Source organism: Sander vitreus, chromosome 13 (genome assembly GCF_031162955.1).
Source record: "Sander vitreus isolate 19-12246 chromosome 13, sanVit1, whole genome shotgun sequence".
NCBI lineage: Eukaryota > Metazoa > Chordata > Actinopteri > Perciformes > Percidae > Sander > Sander vitreus.
Genome location: NC_135867.1, coordinates 3,102,076 through 3,128,084, shown reverse-complemented (window position 1 = coordinate 3,128,084; position 26,009 = coordinate 3,102,076). Strand labels below are relative to the sequence as shown.

The 26,009-nt window shown below is 42.0% G+C and overlaps 1 protein-coding gene across 1 annotated transcript; it reads right to left on the bottom strand.

Annotated features, from left to right (window-relative positions):
* Positions 1 to 432: 432 nt before the first annotated feature.
* Positions 433 to 21,841, bottom strand: arl10 (ADP-ribosylation factor-like 10). Its single transcript, XM_078266385.1, has 4 exons — positions 21,523 to 21,841; positions 15,336 to 15,519; positions 7,345 to 7,520; positions 433 to 2,601 (listed from the first exon to the last, which is right to left on the bottom strand). Exons 1-4 carry the CDS (start codon positions 21,658 to 21,660, stop codon positions 2,428 to 2,430), a joined length of 672 nt encoding a protein of 223 aa, XP_078122511.1. The 5' UTR covers positions 21,661 to 21,841; the 3' UTR covers positions 433 to 2,427.
* Between the last annotated feature and the right edge of the window lie 4,168 nt (positions 21,842 to 26,009).

Here is a 26,009-nt window from a genome sequence, read left to right as displayed (position 1 = left end):
TAATGAGTCATGTCATGCAAAATAGATCTGAATCTCCATATTACAAGATTAAATAAAGGTAAATTATAAAAAAATAATCTAAATCTTTATAATTTCTTTTTAGATATACTACTCACATAAGAAAAAAAAACACTTTAAAAGAGTACTCTACTCCACTGACTTTTTGACGGTCGGTAAAAGTATCAAAATTGATGCAGCAGAACCAAAGAGTGTCTTGTTTTTTCGTCGTACATTGTCTTCAGCCCCAATCAACGCTGACTCATGTGACATCACTTGAGTCAGCGTCCTTATACACCTTGCTTTTCACATAGGCAGTAATGCTCCCCCGACACCTGGAACACACCTTGATGTGTAAAATCGATGGAGTCTCCTTTTGAGACTGAATAACCCAAATGGACACGTGCTGTTTAAGAAACTGCAGCTGACACGTAATGTAAAGCAATGACATTTTAAAAGAGTAATAACAAAACACAAAGACATGCATGAATTCATTATGTAACCGTGCCATTTACACAGCACATGAAAACAAGAATTGACAAGCAGCCATTGGTTATAAAAACTACCAATCACTTAACAACAATCCACTGCACTCTTGGTCACTGTGAAAACAACATTTCTGCAGAATGACTAGGAATAAAACTTCACATTCATAAAAAAAAATAAAGTGTGCATCATAAGCAAACACTGCCGCACACATACAGCATTAAAAATCAGAATCTAGCTAATTCCAGTGTATCTGTACAAGTAGCATTAAAGTCAAATACTTCACATGTATACATTCGGGGATGTGTGTTTCACTCTGGATACTAGTTCTTTGTCTATGCGTGTCTTCTACACAGGGATCTAACTGTAGAGCAAACAGGATGGGGAGTGCATGTTTGTGTAAGGGAGGGTTGGAAGGAAACAGGATGGGGAATGTGTGTTTGTACATAGTTCTGTTCAAAGTGTGATCTGATAAAGAAATTCAATGTTTTAACATAACTTACTGTGGCTGAATACAGTATACAGTACCATATATGTGGTAGTTGGGACTGAACACGTATTGCTTTCAAATGAAAAAAAGCTTAAAATGCTCTCTCGGGAAGAAAGTCATGGAAAAGTGTAGAAACCTTTTTCTCACAACCTGACAAGAATTTAGACTAAGAAAAATAACACGCTACTGCTTTTCACAATGTCCGGGGGTCTTTTATATTCTCTCACAAAAAAATCCCCATAGATCTCAGAGAAGCTTAAGTGTAGGAGTCAGTGAGTAGAGGTAGAGGGAGAGGGGGGGGGGGGCTCCAACATGGCAACCATGAATATTACCCGTTCTGCTCTGCTGACATCTCTGGTCACGCACAAAAAGGTTTTGGGAAAACGGAAAAACCGGACAAATTCTGTAAATGCATCTACAAACTTGACATATTTCAGCTTATATACATTAAAATCGACATGCTGTCACAGGTTAACATTCAGACTAGTCCAAAGCAGTGGTGTAATGTAAGTAAGTACATTTACTCGAGTACTATACTTCAGTACAAATTTGAGGTACTTGTACTTTACTTGAGTCTTTTCATTTTACGTCACTTTCTACTTCTACTCCGCTACATTTCAGAGAAAAATATTGTACTTTTTACTCAACTACATTCATCTGACAGCTTTAGTTAGTTTACAAATTAGGATTTAAGCGCACAAAACACATGTAGTTTATAAAATACAATGTTTTATTATAAATTAAACTACCCAACAATATAACAGCCTATAAGTGCAGCTGAAATGATTACCCGATTAAACACTTAGTTGATTGACACTGTTTGGATCGTTTCCAGTTTCTAAAATGTGAGGATTTCTCAGCATTGAGTACTTTTAACACTTAAAGTACATTTTTCCTAATGACACTTATATAGTTTTACTCAAGTAACATTATCAATGCAGGACTTTTACTTTTAACAGAGTATTTTTTTTAATACAGTGTGGTATTAGTACTATTACTTAAGTCAAGGATCGGAATACTTCTTCCACCACTGGTCCAAAGTCTGAATCATTGCCAAGGAGGGGCAACGTCGCAGTTCTGAGTCACAGACCCCACAAACAGACCTTCATCCTTTCGGTCCTTGTCCTCCTCGCTCTGCACCTCCTCTTCTCCTGTGAGTAAGATGAGTGGAGTCGGAATAGAACTGTACCATGAGACGAGCGGAAGGACTTTCTGAAAAAAACCAACTGACGTGGTTTGGAAAAGGGCGAGTAGGAAGACGAGGCTTTGCGCTCCATCTTGGCATCTTCTTCAGCAATTTCTCTGCCTCCTGTTCCTGCAGCCTTTGACATCTCCTCCTCCTCTGCCTCAAATAAGCCTGTACTTAAACAAGGAGGAGGAAGAGGAGGAGGACGATTTGCTTCAAGCCATCCCTTTGTTTTCATCCCTCCGTCTCCCACTCCTCTGCTCTGAGATCAGACGAGCTGGAGCAGGATGTCCTGGAAGGTGTCCAGGCCCCGGCAGGAGTTCCTCAGAGGGCCGTCCGAGCCCAGCTGGGCAGCCAAGAGGAACAGCTTCCTGCTCTCGGTCACGTGGCCCAGAGACAAGGCTTCATGCAGCTCGGACACGCTCACAGCGCCGGGCTTATCCTGTGAAGAGGGTGAAACCAGTTAAACTCAGTTGAATAAGACATTTTGGTTACACTTTACTTGAAGGTATCTACATAAGAGTGACATGACACTGTCATGAACGTGTCATAAACATTATAAACAAGTCATAGACGTTTATATATTATGTTATAGACATAATGCTTTTAGTAAGTGTCATTCGGTTTTTGTCATGACAAGTTATGATTAGGGTTAGGGTTCATGTGTCATTACTGTGACATGTGTTCATGACAGTGTCATGTCACTCTTATGTAGATACCTTCAAGTAAAATGTTACTTTTTTTGAAAATACAATATACATAGGCCCAGTGTTATAGTACTAAAGATCGGTCTTGGTCTCAAGACCAATTTTTGAAGGTCTGGGTCTCGGAATCGAAGCATTTTTGCTCGGTCTCGGATAAAGAGGACTCGAGATTTTATATCAAGACCAACTGCAGGGATTTCGCTAAATTGCCTGTGCATTGCCTGATTTATGCCTATGTGTTAAAACTTGCAAATGCAACCAGTAACTTGACTTACATCTAATTTGACATTTGTTACCGTAAAACCCCCGCTCCCTGCCCCCTTTACACACACACTCCCAAGAAAGTGAATGCGGGACACAGGAGAAGAAGCTCTGGCTGTCTAACACAAATCTGGTCTCGGTCTTGACTTGGTCTCGCCCTGCGCATATATATATATATATATATATAACAAAAGATGTATCCTGGAATTTATCCAAAACTTTACTTGTTAGAGTTGTTACAGCTCTACTTTCAAGCCTACAAGGGGTGAGTGTTATGGCCCTGACACACCAACCCAATAATCGGCCGTCGGACAGTCTGGCGAGGTCGGTGGCTCGAGTCTGTTCGGTGTGTTCCGTGCCGTCGTCCGTCGGAGGAGCCGTCGGCCTACATTTTGGCCGACCTGACTTGCTGGGTCGCAGGGCGGGCAGTCGGACTCACTAACCCGTGCTAACCCGGAAATAACGAGCGGGATGAGTGACAGACGCCTCTCAAAAGCTGATGAAAATCTTTTAAACTGACCTTTGTCGATCTGAAATGAAGACGTTCAGCAACTGCATGGCCTATTTCTCGCTTAAAATGTTTTCAGAAACACGTTTCAGTGAACTATTTTCGTAAAATACGAGATCGTATTTTGAACAAGCCGCCATTACTATCGGGTGGAGAAGCCAGACCCACGTGGTGCGTTCGTCATTTCCGGTTTTCATTTTTTTGTATTACGTCTCGCGCACACGCAGAACGTACGCTCAAGACGGCGTCGCTTCGGTGTGTTCCGAGGCACTTTTTGGACCTCGGGGAGCCGACTGATCAGTCCAACTGCCTTTTCTGCCGACGGTCAGCCGTCCGGTTAGTGTGTCAGTGATTTTACCTTTTCATTTTATCCCAGTCAGTTGCCTCAGTTCTGATTAAAACTTGTATATGTGAAGACAGTGAATGTAACGCCACCCTCCTACGCAAACCATTCAGCCCAGGCTAGAGTCTCCAGATGTCCGCCTCGCTTTCTTCACACCACCACATCTTTCCCAACACACAGGTTCTGCTGGAAACATCCTTTTGTATTGTTCAAAACGTAGCGAGTGCTGAAGCAGAGAACAAAGCAGTGGTGGGTGAGAGCCGGTATCACTGTCAAAAAGAGCTCAGCCTACGGAGGACATTATTCCTTTTATTTCACTTGCGTCATCAGGGTTTTTCCTGGCTCAGAATGGGCCTTTGGCAAAAAATAAGTGACAAAAATGTCGGGAAAAGCTTCATAAACGTGGGGAAAAAAAAACAACAAAACGTTAAAGCGCAGAAAAATTCGACACAAAGATCGGAAAAAGTGACAAAAAAAATGTAAAAAAAGTGGCAAAAACATCAGCGAAAAAGCGACAAAACTTCTGAAGAAGACGACCAAAACATTGGGGGAAAAAAAGTTTTAAAGGTCCAATATGAAATATATGTACTGTAATAAATCCAAAAATTACCCCAATGCGTCGTCATATATTAAGGAAACGTGCTAAGTTTTAAATACTATCTTTTTTGACAACAATGCTAATGCCAGTATTTTCTCCTTTTGAAATTTCCGTTCCGTGACGGAATTTCTCTTTGTGTTTTGGCCTGTGTGTTAGTATCAACTGCCCAGTTTGACAGCCAGGCCGGGTTGCCAGATATACCTGTAAAAACGTAAACCCAGCGCGCTACAGCCGTAACGTTAGTACAGCCATGAAAGTAGCAAACAAACGAACCGGATCAACAGAGATAGATTCTACCCGACCTAAAAAAAAAACAGTTGCGTGACCAGGACGTAACAAACCCCGAGTAAATATTGGAGATGTATTTGAAAGATGGAGACAGCTTAGAGCCCAAAAGTACGTAGAGTTGGCAAATTTACTCCTGAACAGGTAAGCATTAGCTTCAGGCTAATTTATCACGGATACAAGGGACGGGAATTTTATGTCATTTCAACATTTGTGTACTCACATTGAATTACATAGAGTACCCGAGTTGGTTACTCGCAAAAACAATTGAGACACAGCCAGTAAAGTGATCCTGACTGGTCCTGGCTAACGCCGCCATGCTAACCCTGCTATCGGCTAACGTTACCGGAGGACCAGGCAAGCGGTCCATGACCGTTTACAACGTGTAGCCTGTTCAGCGGCCGTAGCCGACAACGGTGAGTTATTTTAAGCCAAGAGAGGGGGGGCTGGGAGTTTACAGTGTGTTTAGCGATTGTTGCTGTAATTCTAAGCCAATGAAGTGCGTTCAGTCAGGTGGAGAGGATGGCAAGGCAGTGTTATTTTTAGCGGAGAGGATGGCGACGTTGTTGGGGTTTTTAGCGGTTCCTAGCGTAATTCTAAGCCGAAAAAGTGTGTTAGCTACTCCGCTGTGGAGTAATGTCTGGCTATGTGAGACAAGCGTCTAGCAACATTGTTGTGGATGCTGCGGTCTCAGCCTGGCAACCAACGTGAACTGTCTTAGTCTAGGGAGGAGGGGGCGGGGGAGACGACTCTCTCCAGTATTTTTGAATTTGTATTGCAGTAACTATTTTAAACACTAGCAGTAAGTATTACATATCGCACCTTTTAATAAAAACAATTTGACCCAGAAAAACAAAAAGTTGCATGGTCGACAGGAAGACGACAAAAGGGTTAGGAGGGCATACGATGCGTGTCTCTTTCATTTCTGCAGTAAGTATTCGGTTTGATGTTCCGTTTCCTTATTAGTTTTGATGATGAAAACGGGAGAAAAGAGTGGTAGTGGTTTAAAATGTTTCTTGCTTTTGATGTTTTCACATTATAATGCATAAGCTCACTGGGCTGCACCTGCTCTGTACAGAACATTTGGGCATTCAGCTGAACTCAAATGACTTCACCATGAGTGCAAAGAGTTTCATCTCAGATTCCTCCTTTTTTATTTTTTGCCAATATTGCGAGTAGCGCTCGGTACCGAGAGGATGAACGCTGCAGCGCTCTCGACAGAAGATGTGACAAATATTCCTGCTTCCCTCGAAGGGTCATGTATAATTCCACAAGTGCTGCGCAGGGAAGAAATATGAGTGGAGGAGGAAATGTAGAAATGTTTATTTCACGAGTCTGATAGATGATCACTGCATAAATGAAAAGGGAACAATGTGTACCTTTCCATCTGTTCCACTTACAACACATCTCTCTTTTTGTGTACTTTTACTTGAACATTTTGACCTCATGTGACATACTTTTTTTTTTTTCTTACTTAGACTTCTGTATCATCTTCACTGCTTCCACTTCCATTTTCACCAATGTCCATTTCATTCCCAGGAAGAACTTAAAGGACCATTCCAGTGCTTTTTGAAAGCTTTTCGATTACACTTTACTTGAAGGTATCTACATAAGAGTGACATGACACTGTCATGAACGTGTCATAAACATTATAAACAAGTCATAAACGTTTATGACATAATGCTTCTTTTAGTTAGTGTCATTCGGTTAATGTCATGACAAGTTATGGTTAGGGTTCATGTGTCATGACTGTGTCATGTGTTCGTGGCTTGAATCGAGCTGAGACGGGCCGGTTCAGACCGCTGCAACTTTTGTAGTACAAAAAAGAAAAGAAAAAAAAGAAGCTGGCAGCATTTTGGCTCCAAAAAGCAGCCGAGAGTGTCTTTTGTTGCTATAACAACTGCTACTGCTACAGTATCCTAGCTAAAGCGCTATGTGGAGCGGTGCTAACGTTAGATCAAATATAGTGGTGGAGCGAGCTAGAGAAAGAACAGAGAGAGAGAGAGCGGTGCTGCTAACGTTACATAAAACAAAGTGAGTTCCATGTACAGGGAGCACCCGGTCATATGACTCGCTGTGCCCCGACGCTATTTTTTTCTTGTTGTTATGGAAACGACAGACCTGGCTACTCCGCTTGTCATTGGTCGGCTGTCATAAAAGCGCTTGACGTAGGCCGTGTTTTTTTTCTTCAGAAAAGTTTAACTTTTTTCAACTTCAAAAAGACGCTCTGAGCTGCAGAAAAGACTCAGGACTTTTTTGAAAACACAGTTTACTCCATAGCATTATAATGTAAAACAGACGCTGGCAGATTAAAAAAAAGACGCCAAGTGTGAACATAGCCTTAAGGTGTGGAATTAGGAAATCAATGGCTGCCTAGAATGGCACAGTAGGAGAAGTTTATACAAAAAGCTAAAACACAACAACGGCCAGGTTTGTAAAACTGTTGGCTGTGAAGTTCATCTAAAAAGTGATGTAAATGACTTTACCTGCTTGTTTCCCATGACAACCACGGGCAGCTGGGGCTCCACCCTCAGCAGGCGGTGCAGTTCAGCCTTGGCCAATGGGAGGCGGCTCCTGTCAGAGGAGTCCACCACAAACACCAGAACGTGAGTCTTTCTCACGTAGTCCGACCAGTAGCGCCGCAGGTCCTCCCCGCCGCCGACTGCAGCAGAGAAAACCTTTAATGTATCATAAGATATAGACTTTCTGCTTTGAATTCCAAAACTTTCTTTTTTTGTCTTTTGGCTCTACCCATTGAGGTTTAACTCAACCAAAAGTCTCGATTCTAGTGACAGATGTGTGTTTCACGATACACACATTTACAAATGTGACAATTTGTAAATAATAGATTCATCTACTTATTAAAATACCACCCAAACTTGTCTCCACATACTGTATACTTCCAACTTTGAGATCGTAAAATCTAATAACATATACATCTGAAATGCATCTTGTTACATTTGCGTGTGCAGTTTTGAGACCTTTTTTTAAAGTGTCTCGCACCCGGCGCAGCGCGGCGCTACGACCAACGCAGGTGTCTTTGCTATTTTAAGACCGCCCAGCGCCCACGTCGTGCGCAGCAGCACTCAAACATGCAGAAGATTACAAATAAAAATATTACGGTGCAAATCTGTCATGATAACAAAGCGCCAAGATACAAACGCGTCTGGCTTTTTTAAAGTCTAGCTGAAATGATGAGACCATTAAACACACAACTGTTTGGATCCTTTACACTTTCTAAAATGGGAGGATTTTTCGTTGCAAAAAAGTCACACATATCTTAGCAGGAAGTTGAAAAATGTTGCGTTTACTTCACACAAGAGCAGCCATTTTCCCCTGTTGCCATGGGAATGTTATGAAGTGACGTAATGACGCGACGTGAACATCATCGAAAAGCTGCAGACACCGCGATGAAGCCACGATGAAACCGCAGTTTTTGCAAGTTCCCGCAATTTCATCGCATAAAATTGCATAAATATCCCCCATATTCCATCAAATTTTTTAATAAAACGTGGCGCATAATCAAATAAGGATTTCTGCCCGCAACAATCACAAAAAAAACTCCGCATTTTTCTGGAAGGACTGCTTTAAGTACATTTTCCTGATGATGCTTACATACTTTTACTTAAGTAACATTTTCAATGCTGGACTTTTACTTGTAAAAAAAAAAAAAGTATTTTTTAAGGTGTGGTATTAGTACTTTTTCTTAAGTAAAGGATCTGAATACTTCCTCCACCACTGCCAAAATATCAGTTGTAGAAGTGTGAACTAGCAGAATCCGAGATAAACAGGATCTGCTGTAATATTCTTTTACTGACCCTTACAAAAGAAGCTGTCGCGGCAAAGTCAGCTAAAAGAAAAAGCTCTTAGAGATCGCCTTGCTGGAGGACATTTCAGCGTAGCACAAGTTTCCTGTCGGTATCCTTTTGTGTTACAGTAAAATACTTGACAGTTGAATACATAAATGGACAGCCTGATTGGTAGAATTAGATAAGCTGTTGGCTGTCCGTCTTCAAACTAATTGGCCACAGATTAATTCCAGATATGCAGCGGAGCGAATGGAATCACTAATCCAGTTTTCACTGAGGGATGAAATAAGCGGAGACGGCACTTAGCCATTATTTATATCCTCGTTTCCCTGCTGGGGGAAATTGATTCATTTTTTCCATCTTGTTGCCTCCAGACATGATATGTCAACAAAGCTGTGAGCAAAAATATAACTGGGCAGCCCTTTTTTCCTTTCTAAGGACTTCCATTTTATATCCTTTTTGTCTCCCTTGCCTTCTTAGAACCTTTCCTTTTCAGCCATTGGCGTGATTTATAGGTGGGATTGGGGGGGGGGGTTACAATCTAAACTGGCCAGTGCAACACACCCCAAAAACCTATTATAATTTCCTTTACATAAATAAAGACATTTGCAGCCTAAATTGCTACATAAAAATACAACATGAATGCAGAAAATGAAATGTCTGATATTCTCAAAATTTCAATTTTTGCTCAGAAGTGGAGATCTCAACCACCTGCCCCCCCCACCCCCCGCCAATATTGAACCCAAAGTTACGCATTCACCTCTTTAATAACTGAGGACATGTCTAATTTTGCCCTTTTTAGTCTGTTACCAGTTTCAATGGTGGGAAAAGTTTGATAAGTGAAGGTTTTAACTTCCCACAATCCTGCTGTGCAGAAGAACTGACCTGCAGCTAGAACGACCAGCGGTGCTGTGCGGCCTAATGGATAACTGCTCACACACGCCGGGGCGGTTGGGACTTTTAAGTCGTCACCGCCTCCGAGGTTCAGCACAGCTCAGCTCAGCGAGAATTCCTTAGTGTTGGACTTAATGGAGAATGTTGCTAGGAAACTGGCTAGTGATGTACCCGTTTACCTGATACGGTACAGCTCAGCAGGACGCTCGTCCTGCTGAGCTGTACAGGCCACCTCATTAGATACACACCCACATGTATACACACACACAGAGCACACACTGAGTCACACGGGCGTGAACGATGTGGATGTGTGTTTAAATTGAACTGAAGTCTGAGTCCTGAGGGCAAAACTACCTCGGCAATGTTTTCAATGGAGAGTGTGGCAGCACTTTTGGAGCAGTGTAGTGGGTTGTTTAACGCCAGCCACTAGGGATTGGGGCTGCACGATATAAGGAAAATATCTAATTGCGATTATTTTGACTGATATGGTGTGATATGTGGTGATATAGTGTGATTTTTGCTGTAGGAAAGGAATGTAGGCCGGGACGTCTCTGCAGCAGCACAATACTTCATTCAGAATGGGTCGACACATATTTAGCCTTAAACAAATATTGTGCCTGTCACCACATGTTCTTAGAGTTTATTTAGTTGAGGATTAATTGTGCAGCCCTGCTATGGATAGAACGCTGCATCGTGAATCGGTTAAAAATGGATATAAAGGGGCGCCTGGGTAGCTACCCTAGATGAGCGTGCGTCCCTTGTACAGAGGCTCAGTCCTTCCTGCAGCAGCCGCGGGATTGATTCCGACCTGCGGCCCTTTGCTGCGTGTCATTTCTCTCTCTCTCTCTCTCTCTCTCTCACCTTTCATGTCTTCAGCTGTCCTATCGGATAAAGGCCTAAAAATGCCCAAAAAAATTATCTTTAAAGAAAATATTTGATATAAATATGCAAAGATTACAACCGGTTGTTATTTAAGATAATATACAATTTCAATTGCACTTTTGATAATAGGATAAGAGGATCTGCTGTTTTGCGCGGTAATATTTTTCAGTCATTTGTCTGCAGCTCATTCTGTTAACCTAAAATTGTGAATTGTAAGTTGAGTGTATCGTTACATCCCAACCAGGTACTGCAGCCAAAGTCCAACTCAATTTAATTATCTTTGTCCCCCAGATTTGCTGAATCCCAAGACATGCATCCAATGTCATTCCGGTCTGAAGTCTGCTTCCACATAGATTTTTTTTTTTTCCCTCCTTTTCCGCTGCCTCAAGATAACAATACGTCAAGAATGCACCTGAACGGGGGCGACCTCTAGCTCACCCAGTAAGAGCGTTCGCCCCATGTGTGCTGAGTCCTTTGCAGTGGCCCAGGCTCGAATCCGACCTGCTGCTCTTTGCTGCGTGTCATCCCCCATCTTTTTCCCACCCTACCCTACCGGTCTATCCACTGTCACTCTGAAATAAAGGGGAAAAAAAGCCCCAAAAAACTAATCTTTAAAAAAAATATATATGCACCTGAACACACCTCCCTTTAAGACCAGCACGCCCATGGGCGCAGGTGCATTTGCTATTTAAAGGACGTGGGCGCTGGACGGGAAATTGACAACCGCGTCGTTCTTAAACTATGACTAAGACACTTGTGTCGGGCTTTGCGCCGGGTGCAAGATAGGGCCCGTAGTGTCTTTTTATTGTAATATATCTACTCTGTATTTATGCTCTTGACTCTAACAGTGCTTTGCCGTATTGGTTATTCCCTCTTTAATGTGGTTATTCTATGCCTCAAATACATCAGGGCAAATTCCTTGCAAGTGAAAACTTACTTTGGTAATAAATATGATTCTGATAACTCATTAACGTTCCTTACGTTACCTCAGCACGAACCTTAGTAGGGAAATACAGTATTTTCTTTTACCGGTTGTCTGGCAGAGGTTTGCATCTTCAAATTCCACAGGTGTTAACTATCCGCCTGGTGGAAAACCAACGTTTGAATAGATTGTGCACAGACAAAGCGTACGAGAGCGAGGCCTTGTTTGTAGTGCTGTCGCTGAAAAAACACCACCGAAACTGAACTTCACTTTATAAAAAAAGAAACTCCAAACACTGAAAATGTTTATATTCTTGACAGCATTAGTGTGTACTGTAGCATGGAATAGGGTCTGTTTTAAAGGCAAGATTGTTATTTTGAGTTGAGAAAGTTTCTCCAATCAAGATGAAAAATGAAATGAACCTAGTACATACCGTACTAGCTGAGAATATGGGCCCCAACTTAACGCACAGTTTCTATAAAATATTAGAACTTCTTCCTGTTTTTCAGTTCCCTTTAGCACAAACCCAAATGTCAGCTGCTCAAAGCTTAAAACCCCTCTAACTGATCTGGGGCCTCATTTATAAACATGGCGTACGGACAATCAAAAGCGAAAGCCGCTCTTCTACCAAAGAATTGGGATTTATAAAGGGAAACGGGCGTAGGACGTTTCACGAATCCAACTATTTCTGTGTGTACTCACGTCCTACGTTTCGTCCGTACGCCACTTCTGACTGACGCAAATTCGCCGCACAGTTTTATAACTGAGGCCGCTGATCTGCATCTTTTCATTTAGAGTTAAAAGGCTTTTAGCTGGATTTCTCCGCTGTACTTATAAGTTGAACCCAGCGCTCCCTGTGCTCCGTGCTGCTCCTGGTGTGTGTAAGACGTGCGGCGCACTCGCCGCAGCCGACCTGTCTCGCGCCAGTGTGACGTCATGGGAGCGCCGTGACTATTTATACTTGCGCGTGGTGGTCGCGACACTAGTTGCAGTCTTCTCCTGAACAGAGGTGGCGCAACTGAGGAAAGGCTAACGACTTGGCTATTTCTACGGACTAGAAGAAGAAGAAAAATGTAGAACTGGCAGCAGCATTGACGTCAATGCCTCGATTTGATTCGATGACCTACTTCGTCGGATCAAGCCTTTCAGTCACCCTAAAAGAACTCCTCTTAACCCAGTAAGTTTACAAGAGAGAGTCCTGGCATCCGGTTACCCTCGAACTCGTCCATGCTTCCTGTTTCCGCTTTGTCGCGCGCCACTGAAAAAAATAGAGTGGTGCACGACCTCTGGTCGCGCAATTTAAAATCTTGGAGATCTACGTCATTTTGACGTCATATTGGCGCACGCCAGGTCGGCTGCGGCGACTGTAAAAAGGCCTTAAGTGTGCACTAAGCTGACAACATGCCTCTGCATCCATGTCAGCTAGACAAAGACTCTGCATTTACTCAGACATTTACTGCACCGGGGCCACTGAAGTACACTGAGTGAGTTGGAGGTGACGTGTTCATTTAACTTTCCGAGATGAGAAACGGATTCTGGGCGCCCAGCGATCTCTGTGTTACAGATCATGAATAAATCAGCCGCTGAACGTGACACATTCCCTGCAAATACATCCACAGAAGTTAATTCTGAGGCCGACTGCAGCTGAGCATCTCACACTCACACGGTCTGGGTGAGTGATCTATGTTATTTTTAGTGCAGAGCAGTGGCTTTCAGTGGAATGCTGATAAACAGGATTTATATGAATTTGTATGTAATGATTGTATGCCTCCTTTTTTTTTTTTTTTTAGGTTTACGTTCATGACGGAATACCTTTTTAAAATGGTCACATTACCGTCACATTACCGTCAGCTCCAGCTGAAGAACAACACATACCAGCAACATTTGACACACAACTGAACAGCCCTAAACGTTTGCATGTTGCAAAGTACAGACGCTGTCTCATTAACCGCTGATCACTGGACGTCAGTGAGTAATCAACATTATTTAGGAGTTACTGCACACTATATTGACTCTGGTACGTAGGGTTGGGTACCGAAACGTGCCGACCTAAACGGTAGTAATGAGACCGAACAAGAACGAAAATTTCGGTGGCTGACTTTACACTACACCTGACAGCAGGTAACGTTAGCCTACCTTTAGCTAGCAGCTGGATTAAACACGGTTAAAATGCTGACAGCTAACGTTAAACAGTGTAAAGTGTGACTGTATTTACTGTAGAGGATTCCAACAGCGGGACGTAACGGTCTGCTCTGCAGCGCAGAGGCTTCCGTTGTTGGAATTAAACAACACAGACGGTGCATTCACTTAAAACAGGTAGCCTCGTGGTGCTTTAATTACATTAAGTGCTCACAGTAATTGTAAAATACCATTTTCCCATCTGGTGAAAGAAGTTATTGTTATAGTTATTACATTATAATTAAATCTTTAATTTTTAACCATGGCCTTAACAATAAACAAGTTCCTGACTGTTGTTTAGTACCCTTCTTTTTTTTTTCTTCTTTTTTCTTTTGTTTACAGTAAATAAATAAACAAATACAAATCTTAAAGTCAAGTTCATAAAGTAACTTTCTTTCATTTGATTCCCAATCAAGATCCACTGGTAAGAATGGCTTTCAATTGTTAATATGTACTTAAAAACTGTTCTGAAATGCAAAATAATAGAATTTTAATCCTGTGATAAAACATGCGATTAATCGCAATTAACTATAGAACTTCAACGATTAATCGCGATTAAAAAAAAATGAATCGTTTGACAGCCCTACTTTAAACCAATCATAATCGTCTTGGGTGTCGCTAAGCGCCGGACACAATGACGGTGCCGCTGCAAAATAGCCTCAGGAAGGAACTAGTTTTGGTGGAAGGTGTGTACGTTCAAAAGTTGTTTGTTTTTTGTCGTGCAACAGAAAACTCCGATTGGACAGATAGTCTAGCTAGCTGTCTGGATTTACCCTGCAGAGATCTGAGGAGCAGTTAACCATAGTCCTCAGAAATCCACCGGAGTTTGGAACGCCAACACAAAGAAAGACGAAGGTAACGGACATCCAGGGGAATTTCCAGCGGAGCGAAATCCCGGGAAATGAAACGTCACTGATATAGACGACTGTGATTAATAATCTGAAAGTCTTTGTGTGGCTCAAAGATATTCACAAGACATTTGACATTTTATACACCAAACAACTCATCGATTAACAGAGGAGTATGGAGTTCTTTGATACAGTGCGAGTTTAATGAAACAAATGGCCAATTGTACTAAACAGATCAGCAAAAAAGTTTCCCAAATCTCCATGTCATGCTTTTCGAGTAAACATAAATGCCTTCCAGAGCTCACACAGAGCCTGCAGTATTCCATTTTGAGGTATTAAAGGAGTCTTTTACAGCTACATTTACACTGCTACGTGATGAATGGTGAGAATAAAACATTTGATTCGGCGCAAATGAAAAAGTTTTGAAAACGGCAAAATAAGGTACAAGACTGTAGAGAAACTATTAGACTTGAATGGCAGAAGCTCGCTCTAGCCGTTTGCGGTTTTGCAGGTATGGTAAATGTTTCTATGGTAACAGCGACTTGGACCAATCAGAGACGTCGCTGTTATGCTTAGGATTGTGGGTAGTGTAGTGTTTCTCCATACAATCGCGGATAAAACATGTTTTTCTTAAGACTTCTAGCTTCTACAAGAGCTGAAACAACCACTTCCGGAACCACACTGTTGAGCTCTATACTCTAGACGTTATGACCTAATCAGGCAGCGAAACACTGGCGTCAGTGTTGTTTTTGCCAAAGGTCTCCGTTTGAGGCCGTTGAGACTGAACAACAACCCCCGCAGATTCCAAACCAAAACGGGTCAGAAGTGTTTTCAAGTGTGTTAAAATTTCTCCGGTTCGGAGGCTCTGAAATGCCAGAGCAGTGTGAATGCGAGTTCTAAACATAGCAAAATATATTTGTTTTTAAATCAAAATGCAGCCTTACTCTCCAGGAAGTCGAGCTGGCAGGCGGGGGCGTTGAGGCTCATGAAGTTGAAGCCGCGTGTAGGCCGGCAGCGGCCTCTCTTAGCCGCCGACTCCCCAGGAGTCAAGCCCTGCAACATGCTGCTCTTCCCGGCCCCGTCCAGACCGAGGACCAGGACCTGGCGCGTCCCACGCTCCTCCTCCTCCTGCAGGCAGAGCACAGACACAATCACAGTCCAGAAATGTTCGCAAATGTAGACTGGAGGCAAAAAACTAAATCAGTTAACACTGAATTAGGGTTACTTGCTCAGTTAAAAAGAGTGAGTGTATGGAAGAATGGCTGGTTTGCTTTAGGTCTACACATTAGGCACACATTCAGCATATTAAACCACAGCTGAATCTGAACACAGAGGTATCGATACAGTACACGTTGTCTGAAATCAACAGGTGGTTTCGTAAAATGCGATACACCCCCTGATTTACGTATAGGGCTGGGTACCGAATTCAATAATTTTTAGGCACCGACCAAATCGCCTCTAAAGTATTGAGTATCGAAAAATGCCTCATCATTCAATACCTAATTTCAATACCTAAGGAGTGAATCTCATCAGCGTCAGTGAGCCGGGAGCATGCCTATGTTCCTACAGCCCTATGTTAACACATTTGTACGATTTGTTTTCAAAATTAGGCCCTATGTTCCCACAGTTCCCACATTTCTAAGATTTTTTCCCCCCAAAATTAGGCCCTATGTTCACACATTTCCTTTTTCATAAATTTGTATCAGGTTTTATCCCCTTTCTCCCAATTTGGTAGCCAATTACACCAACCTATTATCCGGTAGCAATGGACTACAGATGGAATGTAACCATAACCCTATTCTCTAGTAACAATGGACTACAGATGGAATGTAACCCTAACCCTAACCCTTACCCTAACATAGGGCCTAATTTTCAGAACAATCTTAGAAATGTGTGAACATAGGGCTGTGGGACCACTGGGCTGTGGGACCACTGGGCTGTGGGACCACTGGGCTGTGGGACCACTGGGCTGTGGGAATATAGGGCTGTGGGACCATTGGGCTGTGGGACCATTGGGCTGTGGGACCACTGGGCTGTGGGAATATAGGGCTGTGGGACCATTGGGCTGTGGGACCATTGGGCTGTGGGACCACTGGGCTGTGGGACCACTGGGCTGTGGGACCACTGGGCTGTGGGACCACTGGGCTGTGGGACCATTGGGCTGTGGGACCACAGGGCTGTGGGACCATTGGGCTGTGGGACCATAGGGCTGACCCCAGTGAGCCAATAAGAACGCAGCATGCTTCTACCAAGCTCTAATAATGTCTGTGATTGGCTGTCTAACGTTACACGTTGTAGAGACACATAGGAAAACCCTTTACGTTACACAGAAGAGGGGCTCACGTAGTAGGAGCTGAAAAATAAACAGGATTTGTGCTGTAATGCTATCATTTATTTTTGTTCAAATGGATTTTATAAAATTGGTATCAAAAAAAGTATTCTTCAGGAACCGGTATCGAAAATCACGGTATTGGTATTAGTATAGAAAGGTTTTGGCCTATTTACATAATCTTAGCCTCCGGTTAGCGATGTAACGATGCATCGAGAATCGGTAACAGGTTGAGATTAAAAATGTATCGCTATGCAATTTTTTAAACTGCGTAGAGCGTAATCAACTTTTGATTTCACTTGTTTGACTTCAGACGTCACTATGAGTTCTTAAATATTTTAATTTGAATCAGAAATTGAATAATTGGGATCCAAGCTTATTCTGAGGGAATGCTTTTGAAAATAAACTCCTCTTTAAGGCTCAAGCGTGATATATTTTTAATAAGCAAGCTAAAACATCCCAGCTCTAAAAGGGCTGATATGAATTGCTAATTAATCTCCACAGAAGCGCAGCTGCACAGCAGCACGGCATGAATAAGGACTAACCTTTGTTGGATTTAAAAAGAGGAGATGACTGACGGTGTGTGGCGTCTCGGGTGCATAGAGAGCGTGGAGGTTTGAATCCGACCTGTGACGATTTCCTGCATGTCTCTCCCCCCCCCCCCCTCTCCCCTTTCTCACCTAGCTGTCCTGTCAAAAATTAAAGGCGGAAAAGCCCAAAAAATTATCTTTTAAAAAAATAAATAATAGAGTAATAAAACACAAATGTAAAATCCACTGAAAATAGGACATTTCTTTAAACAATCTGTGATATGCAACATTATTCCAGCATTTATCTTGTGAAAAAACTGTAAATATAGAATAAACAAACAAAAATAAAATATGAAAAGAAGAATAAAAAACGTAAAATCAAATGTTACACCAAACTAAATAATTCACATGCAATTAATAACGTTAGTGAACTACTGCATTACCTACCCTGCATACCTCTCAACCCCCCCCCCCCTCCCTTTTTAACATCAAAGCATGTAAACCTATTCTAGTAGACCCTAAGAGTACAAATATGACGATGAAAAGGGGTATAATAGGGGCTCTTTAACAGTGAGACGAGATAATGGATATCAAGCTCAAGGTGTGGCTAGCTTAGCACAGCATAAAGACTGGAGAGACGGGAGGAAACAGCTAGCCAGTCCAAAGTTCAAAAATACACCTACTAACACCTATAAAACTCTCTGATCAACCCGTTCTATCTTGTTTGTTCAATCTGTGCACAGAAACATGAAATACACACTCTGAAGTTTTAGGGAGAGTTACTTTAACTATTTTACTGCCAAATAGCAGTGTATCCATCCGCCCAGCATTTCTGTGTGCGTCTCTGGCTTTATATAGTGCAAAGTGCCACATGTGGTTTGTGAGCACAGGTTTGGGGTTTTGGTCGCTGTGCAGGCACGATGGTGCCAAACCAAGAGACTTCACCGTGCATATGGGCGCCCGCTCTACTGTACCAGGTGAGCTACCCAGTCGCCCCAAAGATTATATATTTAAGCTGTACTGTAGCTGCTCCTGAGCTCTCAGCGTGATGGCGTTGAAGGTACATCCTGACAGCTACAGTCATGTGAACAAATTGGGACACCCATGCTAAAGTTGACTAAAAAGAGGAATAAAAAAAATCATCTTTTGGAAATTGATCTTAATGCCTTAATTAACAAAAAAGAGGAAAAATCCAATCTCAGATTGGAGATTGGCATGGTTGTATTTCAGTTAGCCTAATAGCTGGTTTGATTTGCATTGAGAGATGATTTTATGGAAAGTACCCCATGCCAATCTCTAGGTATGGTGAAGGCTATGTGATGATGTGGGGGGGGGGGCTATTTTAATTCCAAAGGCCAAGGGAACTTTATCAGGATCATAGTATCCTGGATCCATGAAATAACTGGCCTTTAAAAATAAACATCTGCCTGCCTCTATGGGAATTTAACATAGGGGTGTACTCACTTATGCCCCCTGTATTTTAAGGAAAAACATTTATTTATTTATTTACGATACATTATTCATTCACAAAGATAATTGGTGTCCTTAAAGGTTGGATTTTTCCTCATTTTTTTAATTAAGGCATTAAGATCAATTTCCTAAAGATGATTTTTTTTATTCCTCTTTTTAGTCAACTTCAGCATGGGTGTCCTAATTTTTTCACATGACTGTATTCTCTGGCATGGGGCTGCTTGTACAGTTTATCCAGCAGCTCAATCTGTTTCCACTCTTTCAGAGATTGTTTGTCGCTGTGTAAATGAGCATGTGCCGCCCTCCCACCTGCTGAAACTCCCCAAGGTCAAAAACACGCTGTTAGTCAACTCCCCCCTTGCTTTCCCAAGACGTAGACGCGATTACATTGCATCTTGGTACAATTTGGCTCCCGGGACGAATACATTTACGGCCCCCTCCCCTGTGCAGCGAGCTTCTGGCAGACACTGACATTATCCTCTGGAGAAAGACGGAGCCAGATAGAGCAGGCTCAGCTTATAACAGGCTGCTGCTCATTGAATCTAAGAAACAAAATTAGACACATGCAAAAAAGAGAGATTCAGACTGCAGCTGAATTGCTCCACTGAAGAGTCATTCATTCATTCATTCATTCATTCATTCCTTCATTCCTTCCTGTCTGTTTCTGTGTCTGTCTGCAGGAACACACTACAGTTATATTGGCCTCAACTTCATGATGTGGAACTGGAATACACATCTGGACGTTTTTTCCTTATTTTCATCAATTCATATTCTTCTTGTCCAACATCATCAGCCTGCTCACGTCTTCACCCTCATCCTACGCATTAAAGGGACACTTCTGGTGTTTTGAAGTGGGATTGCATGAGCTACTTCTCCATAGTGAGTGCGTTAGTTACAGTAGATGGCCATCGGCATGCCCCCAGTTTGGAGAAGCCGGCAGGAGTACCGACACGAAGGCTAAGCTGTAAAGGACCATAGACTGTAAAAAGAAAAGAAAAAAAAGACGCCCGACGTGTCTCCACTTCCTCCCACTGTCGAAAAAAACCAAGGGGGTAAGCTTCGCTTCAGAGCTCGAACCTCCTATGGCGCCATTTTGATGCTAAAAAACGATCACCCCCCCGTTAGCATTCCATTGACTGCCATTCATTTTGACGTCACTTTGACAGCGAATAACTTTACATCTGAAGCGTTTAAAGACTTTATTTGTCCTTTGTTTATTTCTAAAGAAACACGACAATGTATAAAAGGCTCCATTACCTTGTACCTCACGTTATGGCTCCGTAACAGATGTTTTTGTAGAAATAGGCTAACGATTGTGTCATAACCACGCGACTTACTGTCTCATAGTAGAGGAATTACCGTATAGTACAGGAGAAGCTCGTAAGTCTCGACTTACATTAGCTGTTTAAGTTTAATTACTAATGTTAACTAGCATTTTAGTTAGCAATAATTAGCCTGTGTCCGTGTTATCTCCTTACATATACCTACGCTCTCCATCTCTGCAAGATTGGGAATGATTGAGATTTCTCTTGGCACAGCTACCAGAAGACTTCCAACTTTCAGACAGGTTGGTCACGTCACATTTACGTCGTCTCTCTCAGTTGGAGGCCGCGCAGTAACGCTCAGCCATCACCGGAAAAGTGCTTCTAATATCCTTCACTGGTCTCCGTCCAGAGCAACGGGATCTGTTGGTCCAGTTTATATACTGTCTATGGAAAAAACCGCTGATTAGCTTAGCCTATCCGTACACTTACAAAGTTCTCAATGCTTCGGTTTACATGTAGGGCCCCTCATTATGCAACCGTGGAAGTGGGGTGATATTTTGAGCCTTGTTAGTGGTATAGAAAGAGCGATTTCTTTTTACTTTACCCTCTGCCCCGACGACTAGCGTTATAAGCTAATCAGCGGTTTGCGCTAGCTTGTTTCAAGCTAGAGACACATTCGATTAGCATGAAAACAAATCCCAGAGAACGGTCGACTCGGTACACATCTGTTATTAACCTATTAAATTAAGGTTCATTTTGCGCCGGAATTGTCCTTTAAGCATCAGACACTTGTCTTGCATGTCCTGCATTCTGGGGAATTTTTCTGCAACAATTGGTGCCTTTTTCTGCATGCAAATGTCTTCATTCATGTAAATATTATTATTATTAGTTAGTTAATCTGCTGTATTGTTCAAAACGTTATGCAGATTCAAAACATTACACGCGTTTCGGGATGTTTTTTTTTTTTTATAGGAATTATACACATCTTAGCATTTATTTGCTTGCCACAGCATTTAAACTATTTGACTTCATTATCCCTGCCAGTACCCCCGTAAATTACACTTATGGGCCTTCATCTGTTTGGCCAGTGTAACCATCTTCATCATTATTATCATCATCATCACACCATTGACATGTCAGTGAATTATGAGCAGCATCTTATTTTCTTCTCCATCGTCATAATCATCATTCTCACCCTTCACATGTTATTGTTTTTAAATGTTACCATCATCAACATCCTCTTCTTCTTCTTCTTCATCATCATCATCATCATCATCCCCCCACTACCACTGCCATTCATTCACCAAACATCATTCCATTTCCATCATCACCACCACCACCACCATCATCATCATCATCATCATCATTATGAATTCAGAAATTCAGAATTCATCAGAAATCTGCAGTGTTTTCTTCATTCATTCATTCAGTCCGCCTGTCAGGTGTAAGATCAGTCTCTTTACCGCCAAGTTAAATAGTTGAAGAAACAGTGAAATAACATAAGAGTGTTAAAGATATTGGGAACACTGTGTGTCACCTCTTTGATCGTGCAGTATTCCGCCTGCGGGGACCATATCTGCCTCTTGTAGAAGTAGTTAAGGGCGATGAAGAGAGCCGAGCCCAGGGCAGCCACGGCGGCGGTCAGGGCGAGGGAAATGTGCCGGAGGAGAACCATATGTGAAGCGGACAAGCTGGAGGGGTTGACGGCGGCTGCGGCACTGCTTCCTGGACACCGACAGTGTTGAGACCGTTTATATACTGTCTATGGTTGAGACTGACTGACTGTTGCCGCTTCCTCCTCCTCCTCCTCCTTCTTGTACTCGCTCTGCTGCCGCTGAACGCGCGAGCCTACATGTGACCGAGCTCGCTCTGCTTGTTTTTGTTTCGAGACGCGCAAAAGGGGTAGGGGTGCTGCGTTCAGGTGCAGCTTGTAAATTCAGCTTCTCCTCTGGACACCAAATCAATCGATTTCGATCGATCTGTCAAGTCAAATCATACAAGGTACATTCCCAGTGGACTATCATCCCCATCCGCTCCTTAAACATGCGGCGGGCGAAAGGGAAAAAAATCAAATAGCCTATCACGATATTTGGTTACACTTTACTTGAAGGTATCTACATAAGAGTGACATGACTCTGTCATGAACGTGTCATAAACATTATAAACAAGTCATAAACGTTTATGACCTAACGCTTCTTTTAGTTAGTGTCATTCGGTTTTGTCATGACAAGTTATGGTTAGGGTTAGGGTTCATGTGTCATGACAGTGTCATGTCACTCTTATGTAGATACCTTCAAGTAAGTGTTACCCGATATTTTTCTGGCTGCCTGGGTGGCCTATAGTGGTGGAGCACGCACCCATCTGTAAAGGCTCAGTCCTGGACGCGGGGGTCGCGGGTTCGACTTAATGCCAATATACAGTATGTATCATGATATTTTTGACCAAATGATGTCGATATTGCAGCAATACTGTAGGGTTGACTGTTGGTGCTTTCACAAAATATTTACACAATGAGAGTTTGGATAAATGATCGCCAATAATGTGGATACAATGACTAAGTGAGTAACAGCAAATAATACAACAGCTAACAGTCTTGGAAGTTCAGAAAAGGACATCACTTTACTGTAATGCTGCCTTTAAAACCAGGAAAAGACAACACTTATACGTGTCATATTACGATATTACCATATCAAAAATTGAAGAGGATATGTAGCCTCATACATCGATGTTGATATAGTATCGATATATTGCCCAGCCCTACTTCCAGTACATTCAGTTACAACTTGCAGCAGACAATAATACAACTAAAGATATTTACATTTAAAATACAGTTTTACTGCACGGTAGCAGTAATCAGCTGATTGAGGCTGGGAGTCTTGGTCACTTATGACCACTGCTGTAATCTTAAATACTGAGGCCATGAGTCCAAACTCCAGTAGCAGAAACCCATCCAACCAGCCACCGACCAAACTCTGTAAAATGGTCTTTGTAAGATCTTCATCCCTAAATTCCACATTCTATTTATTTAATTTAACTGCAATTATATTTGCTTTCCATGTATTGCCTAAATATTTGTTTCAAATCCACCTCTACATGACCAGGTCATTCTGTTGGAAAATATTTCATTGGCCTATTTATTTTATTTGTGTAATTGTAAAATGTAAACTCACGGCTGTGACATCACAGACCTTGTTGGAGAGCAGTGCAGCAGCTACTTTCTTGGCGACATGATTTGATATAGATTTTAAATTAAATACATTTACCATTGCTGAACATTCTTTAAAGTCCCACTCCACTCAAAAATGTCTTGTCACTTCACATAGATGTTTGACCTTCGCCGTACAGAATGATGTAGGCTGTACATAATGTTTTCATAAGTGTCTCTGTGGTCAGTGTAACACCTGCAAATACAAATGTGCATGTAAAATAATGGTATCAACCCCAAAAACTGCTGCAACAACTTATGAGACACAAGTGAGCACGAGAATGGCCTGTCATCATAAACTCGTATCAAAATGTTCTAAGCCTTTATACACTTTCACAATTTATCTTTGAATTAATTAATCAATAGGCAAAATAATCTTCAGGTTCCCAGCTTTCAGATGATGTACACCTCTTGACCTGCTATCTCCCCTAAACATCCCCTGTCCCTCACCCCTACCCCTTTAAAAAATAAAATAAAAAAAAGGAGGCGCAGTGGGTCAGGGTATAGGCTGCACATTGTTACAAGAGTAGCATAAGTTGCAAGAATGCCAGGTGCGTTAAAGGTGCAGTAACGGTACACGTGTCCATATACGTGTTGTTTTCACAGATGGGAATCGCCCCGCTTCCCAGCATTACGATCTCTTATTTCACGAAAATAGTTCACGGAAACGTGTTTCCGAAAACATTTTAAGCGAGAAATAGGCCATGCAGTTGCTGAATCTGTTCTGTATTTCAGATCGACAAAGCTCAGTTTTAAAAGATTTTCGTCAGCTTTTGAGAGGCGGCGAGCCGAGCCGGCCGCTCCTCATTTGCATAAAGTTGGCTGGATTCAATTTTATGCAAATGAGGAGCGGGCCACTCGACGCCCCACTTCTCCAAAGTCCCCACGACACTCCCAGAATGCATTGCACGGCTGCTCTCATAGAAATGAATGGGAAGCGGGGAAATGACGCTGACAATAGCTGCGCAAAGATTCTTGATATTTGAACTCAACTGCCAAACAAATACACACGATATTTCTACTTAAGTAAAAGTACTATTACTTTGATGAAAGTACAAGTAAAATTACAGGGTATAATAATCTACTCAAGTAAAATTACAATATAGTTCATTTAAAATGAACTCAGAGTAAAAGTTACTTAGTTATTTTTTAACATCGAGTGGAGATGTACATTTTTATATTTATATGTAACTTTATTTTACTGAAGGTCCAGATAGAAAAGTACACATAACATATTACAAGAGGGGTACATACAAACACACATAAACAAACAAACAAACATAAATACATACAGACATACTGACTACCACATATTACATAAAGGGAACATACAGACATACAGACATACATACAGACATACAGACATACAGACATACATACATACATACATACATACAGACAGACAGACAGACAGACAGACAGACATACAAATAGCTATGCACAATAATTAAAACAGGTACAGATGTGTGTTCCAGTGTTTCCAGAGTTGGGAGGTATATATCTGGTATCACTAAGTGTAGGGTTGGTTAAGACAGCTAAAATTGTATTCTTTGACTCTGTTAATCGGCACATGAATCTGTACATAAAGTTCCTCAGCGCAGCATGGAAGGTGGGAACAGTACTCATCACAAACAAATGGCTAGCACTGGTCCATCTTGGACACTTCAACAGTACCTATTTTGATATGTTATTTTTACTTATATAATGAAATCACAGTCTTTTGCGATTTGTTAAGGGCAAACTTTTTTTTTTAAATCGACAAAAACCTTGAAAAAAGCAAAAAAAAATAAAACAAAAAGTGACAAAAACCATTCTGATTTGAGTTCGTTGACAGATATTTTGCCAAAACAACATCAGAGACCTTTATTCCGACACATAAAACCTACACAAAACAATTACTCAATTACAGTAATGCGAAGTAGTTGTAATGTGTTACTTTCCACCTCTGATTGGGCCTATATTTAACTTTTATTCAAAGCAGAGTTTATATGTCTTAAAACACGTATCTAAATCCAGGGTAGTTTCACCTCTCAAGGAATGCCTTACTCTAAACTCAAAGGCCATGTATAGCCCACTCTGTGGGCTCATCCTCGCCGAAGGACCAATTTGTAATATTTCCGATAGGACTTGAAGGCATCCGAAGCACCCTGCCCGCTGCTGGCCGGCTTGCCAGTGAGATAGGGCAGTCAAATGTACAACATCTGACAACAGCTGACAATGCGAGCTGCAACCCTATAATACACTCATGGCTGAAACATGTGAGCTGGTCCTGTCTGCCTGTCTGTCTGTCTGTCTGCCTGCCTGCCTGTCTGTCTGCCTGTCTGCCTGTCTGCCTGTCTGTCAGACAACATTAGAATCAGCTGATGGTGATACAGTGTTGAACAGTCAGATCAGACTGTTGTTCTCACCATCAGAAAAAGCCTCACTAGTCTCTCTCTCTCCATCCATGAGAAGACACTGAGGTGAAGTGCTCCATCTAGAGTCAAGTCTCAGTTTTAGTCAAGTCTTTTCTTGTTCAAACATCATCTGGATTCTGACTCACTCGGCCTATAAAAACTCAAAGAACACAAAGAATCTTAACTTACTGAGAAATTGTGTTCTTGGCTGCTCTGTCATACTTTCTTCTCCCAAAAAAACCCAGCCCTTTTTATTCTTCTACGGGCAGACCACATCTATTTGAAATGGACCAGCGATTGGTAAAGTATTAAGAAGTAGTAATCCTCCATGTCCTCCTTGGCTACTAGCAACTGTGTGGAGGAGGGCTGGGGGCACATGCGCGATCACGGAAGGCTTGTATCATGTGGATGCAACAACAGTTT